This window comes from Lotus japonicus, chromosome 1, assembly GCF_012489685.1.
Source record: "Lotus japonicus ecotype B-129 chromosome 1, LjGifu_v1.2".
Lineage (NCBI taxonomy): Eukaryota > Viridiplantae > Streptophyta > Magnoliopsida > Fabales > Fabaceae > Lotus > Lotus japonicus.
This window is the reverse complement of record NC_080041.1, coordinates 107544812-107551233: the sequence shown is the minus strand read 5'-3', so window position 1 is coordinate 107551233 and position 6422 is coordinate 107544812. Positions and strand designations below refer to the sequence as shown.

At 33.8% G+C, this 6422-nt stretch overlaps 1 protein-coding gene across 1 annotated transcript; it reads left to right on the top strand.

Annotated features, from left to right (window-relative positions):
• The first annotated feature begins 5168 nt into the window (after nt 1-5168).
• Nucleotides 5169-5890, top strand: LOC130732393 (uncharacterized). Its single transcript, XM_057584449.1, has one exon. The coding sequence runs from the start codon at nt 5275-5277 to the stop codon at nt 5701-5703; it is 429 nt and encodes a 142-aa protein (XP_057440432.1). The 5' UTR covers nt 5169-5274; the 3' UTR covers nt 5704-5890.
• The last annotated feature ends 532 nt before the right edge of the window (nt 5891-6422 follow it).

Sequence of the window (6422 nt, the reverse complement as noted above, 5' to 3'; positions counted from 1 at the left end):
GTCGTTAAGTCAATTCCTTAGGGTTTTTGGTAAAGATGTTGTGTATGAATCTCTTAATATCTTGTTTCCTTGGTCCATGGGCTTTCCCAATCTCTCCAGCAAGTGGTATCAAAGTCGATGGTGGTGTGACAATAGTGAAGACTCTTTGAAGTCTTCCTGGCGGCGTACATCGGTGCAAGTATAAATAGCTTCCGGGGATAAGGAGCATGATAATGTGGTTGATGTCGGATATATTGTCTTGATTTCTTATTTCATAAGCTTGTGGGTTCCCCTGTCTCGCAAAAGACACACCCAAAGTATATTCTATTCAATCCATTTCCTTACATAAGGGCCTTCACCCTGTGACGCAAAATATAGAACCTTCCACCTTGTACCCAAATTGAGGTCTTGAACACATGGAAATGGAGTCACTATTGCCTAAGCCAATTACTAAAGGGGGCATAAAGGGGTACTTGAGAAGGAGACGCTACCAGCATCATCTCAATGGAGACAACACCTCGACCAGTGGAAAGAAAATGAAGATCACAAGGTTGAGAAGAAGCCCACATAAGTATTGGAGGATCAGAAGAATTCCAAGGATGGGGTGGGTGATTAGATCACCATTGAAAATGTGGACAAATCTCAAAAATGCATATATGAATTATTCTATGTTTGAGGGTTACTCTCGTGATGCATTTGATGCCAGGCTCATATATGAGATTTCCAAGACCTTGGTTGCTTCTCATGAGTTATGTCCCATGTAAATGTGGTTTTAATTTTTTATTAATATTTTTCATCTATTTTCTCTTCACCTTGTGCAATTTTCATTTTTGGGTCCTCTGTTTTTTTCATGTCTTTCAATATATAAAATTCATTTGTAACAATTTCCGTGTGATTCCACAGAAAATGTTGAGTAATCACACTTGTTGGGCTTTTCTCTGTCTTTCTCTTGTGGCATTGTATTTAATTGGAAATTATGTATTCATCTATTATTGTCTAATAATTTGTGACTTTCTTTAATGGAGAATATTTTACTAACACCTTTTTTTACATCTCCATTAAAAGAGAGAACAACATGAGAAATAAATGAAAAATATGAAGTTAATATGATAAAAAAGAAGAAAAAGATAGAAATAGATAATGGTAAAAGTGTAAAACCCTTCCTTAATATATATTAAGATAGGAGTATATTCTTTTTCAGCGCACCACCCAACACCACCACCACCAATAGTTCATATATAAATGGCTTCACCTCGGCAACACATAAATCTACGACATAGAGGAAGCAATCATCTTCGTCCAAACCGTCCAACAAAAGAACCCTTCAATGAAGACACGAATCAATTGTCTGGAGAGGTGGATTGAGGGAAATGGAGAGTATGAAGAGTGTTTTAGTCATTTCATTCATTCAATCTCAATCGTCTAAATATTTTAATATTATATCAATTGTGAAAATTCTATCTTGTACTCCTACACCATTTAAATGCTTATGCATTGTAGCATTTGCAAGAGATTATTATATATATACTAGTATTTGTTGGCTTGATTGTAATTACATATAACTTATTGAAGGGAATCGTTATAATTTTAACTTGATCTTCTAGTAACTGATCAATTTCAACCTCTAGTCAAGCTTTAAAGTGCACGATAGAGAGCAAGGTAGTGTAATGAATGTCTACGAGGGGAGGTACCAACAAAAGACACTCCAACACTTAGTCATCATCTCATGATCAGAGAGAATCTTAGGGTCTAGAAGAAGAATAAGAGAGCAAATGATCAACTGTGAGAGCTGTTAACAGTTTTTCAGCCTGTCATGTAGGTGGCATTGAGGCTTTAAAGCTGATTGAGTTAGCTAGCTTGGTCATAGTTCTTACAACTTATCTTTTTAATTAGCAAATTTTTTAAAATAATGGAAGTCGTGCATGCTCTAATCTTGATTGTAACTTTGTACTTAATTGTCTTGGTCGATCAACTTGATTGATTGGAGTTGGTTGCCTAAACGTATGGGTCAACAAGAATAGTAGTGAGTCATATGGTTGTTTGAGTCAACCAGGACAGGAGCCCCTAAGGGTGAAATCTAATGTTGATGAAATGTCGAAATGAATATACAATGCTAACTTAAGCAATAAATCATGCACAAATAAACAAGTAAAATGTACCCCAAATGTATAAAAATCCAATTCTAAAATCTTACTTTAGATTGAAATAAAGTAAACGACATAATTTTCCATTACTAGTCTTTTAGAAATATCGAGGAAGCACAACCTCTGATCAAGCTTGGGGATGCAAGGAGCATGGACGTGTGGTGTATATTCACGTTGGGGAAGTTACCTACAAAATGCACTATGACTCTCAAGGTAACTCAAAATCAGAAAGAATCTTAAAGTCTATAAGAGAAATAAGAGAGAAAATGAATCTTCGAAATAGTTTACAGTGCAATCTAAAACCCTAAACACAACGTGTCATCTATGTGGCTGATTAAGTTAACTTAGCCATGTCCTAACAACTTTACTTTATAATTAGTCAGTTAATTAGACGAATGAAAGTCATGCTCTGATCTTAATTACACACATATATAGTAGTCGAGATTAATTGTTTGTCAACGTGTCATCTATGTGGCTGATTAAGTTAACTAATTAGCCTTGTCGTAACAACTTTACTTTGTAATTAGTCGGTTGATTAGAAGAACGAAAGTGATGCTCTGATCTTAATTCTAACTTTGCACTTGGGCGTGATGGCTGAGCAACTTCATTGCTGTTGGTTGTCTTATCATTTGGGTTGGGTCATCTATAATGTATAGTACTAGATCGTATAGTTGTTTCGACTGACGAGAAGAAAACTAATAATTTATGTTATAATTAACTTCATATTCGCAAAGGGTTTTAATCATTAAACAATTCATTTTCTCTACTCCTCAATTCATTACCTCTCTCATTTTAAGTGCGTTAACATCACACTTTTAAGTGCGTATGAAAATGAGAGATAAAACTAGATGAGAGGATGTGAATAACAATTACTATATAAATTATACATAGGCAACACATGAAATATCTATATGATAAATATTACAAAGAAATACGTGTTAGTTTACGATAGACATCACAAGATTCATGCGATGCTTCTGATCACAGAAGTCATGTATGAAAACGAATCTCTGAAATGGTTACAGAAAGAAAGATGCCAAGCAAGTACAACCTCTCAATGAGACAGAGAGGAAATAATAAATTATAAATTATTAGTCCTAAAATCATATTTATACTCTAATTTCCCCTACGTTTTTTTGTTTATATAATTTGTCACATCCACATGCAATGAGATTTATTTATAGATCTCGTAAGCATTGGAATATTTTCATTTTTAAATACTGAAAAATTAGATGCATTGAAAGATCACGGCTTTTCTGAAGATCAACAGCAAAATATATTTTAAATAAAGAAATTGAAATAAGTATTAAGTGATCAGTAATCAAAGTACCACACACATTTGCAGTCAAAACTTCTAGATGGGTGTTGATGTTGTTGTATTTTTCCTAAAATAATATTTATATGATTTTGAAGGGTGATTGATCCAATTTCCACGTGCTTGCATTTCCCGCGACCTTGTGGTGCACGCTTAATTGTCGCACGGAACTTATTTTATTGTCATGCACACCGCCAACCGAAATTCATGTATTAGAAAAAGCCACCATTTGCTTTCATTATACTCTATCATAACTATTCGAAAATCCTTGACAAGAAAAAAAAAAACACCTATTCTAATATCAAGGCAGAGAAATCACTTGAAGTTATATTCGTAGCTGAAAAAGTTAACTATATTGATTTGTTCACGTTCGTAAAAGAAGAGGTAATAATGGGAATTAGTTTACAGTTTTAGAATAATTAGTTTGTTGATATGAATTAGAGTTTTTGTGTTAAGTGATTGAGAGTTCGATTCTTACCGCTCCTAATTTTTTTACACACTCTTGATTTGCATTATTCGGGCTTCAAACTCAAACCAGCTCTTGCGTGAAGAAACTTTTTACAAATAAAAACATAAAATCATTCATTTGGCATTTACCAAATAAATTAAGATGAGGTAATTGTTTTGAAAAAACTTAGTCACCTTTTTGTTATCAAGTGAACATATACCTAGTTACAACTTACAAATAATCTTTTCCTTTTGTAGTACGAAAGTTATAACCCTAATTGGGCATTTTAAAATGGCCTAAGAAAACATAGATCATTGCAACGTTATAAATGGCTCGCCAATAGATAGATTGTTTAGAGGGAGAGAATGCCACTAGCTGCAAGAGTGGGCTGCTCGCCGAATGAGAAAGTCATTCAATGAATTGAAGGTCGTTCAAAATCTTATTGCCTTTTAAAAAACACCTTGAAATTCACTGGTGAGTCCCTCACATGTTATGTTTTATAAAAAATTCAAAAGAAAGAACCGCTTCATGAGACAGTTCTTCCCGATCTACAAATAACTTAGATAATATTTTGATCGGTCATATATCATATTCATTATTTATTTTTATTCCTTTTTACTTTGTTTGTTTCCTTTATATTTCTTTTTGGTGTTACATAAATTATATTATATATTACTAAATTTAAATTTGATAATTGGGGGAGTAGGAATCTATGAGAAAATAAACAATAAAATATCAGAGGGAATAAAGAAAGTACAATGTCGATTATGCTGACTCACACGTTCACATCCACATAATCATATTCAATGTTACATGCATTATTACATATTTTAAAGATTTATTTTCTGAAAATAAAAGATAATAAATATAGTTGTCCATTTGTGAGAAGTAGTACTATTAGAGCACTAAAAACTAATTATAAATAGTTTGACTTTGTTTTATAGCAAATTAGTCATTAATTGTTAGTAAATTAATTACTTCGTCGGGCTTTAAACTTAATTCTTCACCGTGTAAATTTCTTCATTCTCTTAACTCATCAAGTGAGTTATCATTTCCCCTAAATAGTATGACTCCTTAAACATTTAGTTGATCAAGGACTTAAGACCTGAGTGATGTGCATAAATAATGATTTATTGAAAAAAACCAATTCAACTCATGATTTCAGAGTCTTAATTAGTAACATAACGAACGATTGACGGTAAAATATATATTGGCTGTAAAAGAAAATTTAAGATTACTAAAAATATTTCCACAACCCCCAAACACACATTGTGGTCCAATCTGAAGTTTCTTGACTTTGCTTCTCAAAAGCAAACTCCTTTAAATCATCCAACTTGCAATCTCCAATTCAAACACCAACACTTCACTTCCACTTCAAACCTCTTCAAATGGAAACAGAGTCACTCTTGCCTAGACCAACTTATGGTGGCATCAAGAGGTACCTGAGAAGGCGGCGCTACCAGCGCCTCGATGATGGCACCACCACCGCCATCACCACTGGAGGAAGCAAGAAAGCAAAGGTCCCAAGATCAAGAAGAAGCAGCAATCGTAGGTTTTGGAGGATCAGAGCAGCTCCAAGGTTAACATGGGTGGCTATAAGGTCACCATTGAAGATGTTGACAAAGCTTAAGAATGCTTATGTTAACTTCATGTTGAGGCACATGAACTCCGACAACATGTTTGGTGGGAAACGGATTCCTAAGGCTTATGAAGTTTCCAAAGGTAGTTGTTTTAATTCACGTGATGCGTTTGAGGCCAGGCTCATCTTTGAGATTTCTAAGGCCATAGCTGCTTCTCATGAGCTTCACCCCGTGTAATTATTATTGATCCTTCTCTTCTTCTTTTTCTTTTGCCTTTTGTCAAAATTTTCTTGATGAAATCCCATGGTTTGAGATAGATGGTTCACTTAAATGTGTTGTGAACAAGATCAGAATCATCTCAACTGTAAACTCTCTTATGTGTAGCAGCTATATATAGAAATAACATGTTTCAACCGTTTACCAATTGAGTTGGTTATTAGTAAAAGCTGTAATTTCGCATATATAAACTTTTGAGAAGCTACCAACATGCTTGTGCACCTTTATGTGGAGGTTTTGTCCACTGTAAAGGAAGAAAAATATGGTTTATTAGTTAAAAGAGTTTTTTTTTTCAGATTAGTTTTGAATAACATTTAATGAATGTTTTTAATAAAAACATGGTTCATAGGTAGATCAGTATTTAACATTATAAATCGTAGAGTGCATTGTTTATCGGCCGGTGGCAATCCTACAAACCAAATTTCGCGGTTATCCAACTCCAGTCCCAAAGTTAATGTAAGTGTTTGTTTGGAAATCATTGAATTTTTATATTAGAATTTGAAGTGGGGGGTTAAACTGAGATTAAGGGTGTCAACTTGGAATCCTAATGTCTTGAAGATGCAGAAAATATTATACTCATGAAAACAGAGAAATCTTTCACTCTCGGGGTGAATCTGCCTCATAAATATTAGTGTGTTATCATCTTTACCTTTAGTACTATTTCTGTCTTTTTTTTAAAT

Bases quoted from the DNA above. Each gene is read 5' to 3' on its own strand.
- LOC130732393 (XM_057584449.1), top strand. From the start codon at position 5,275: ATGGAAACAGAGTCACTCTTGCCTAGACCAACTTATGGTGGCATCAAG.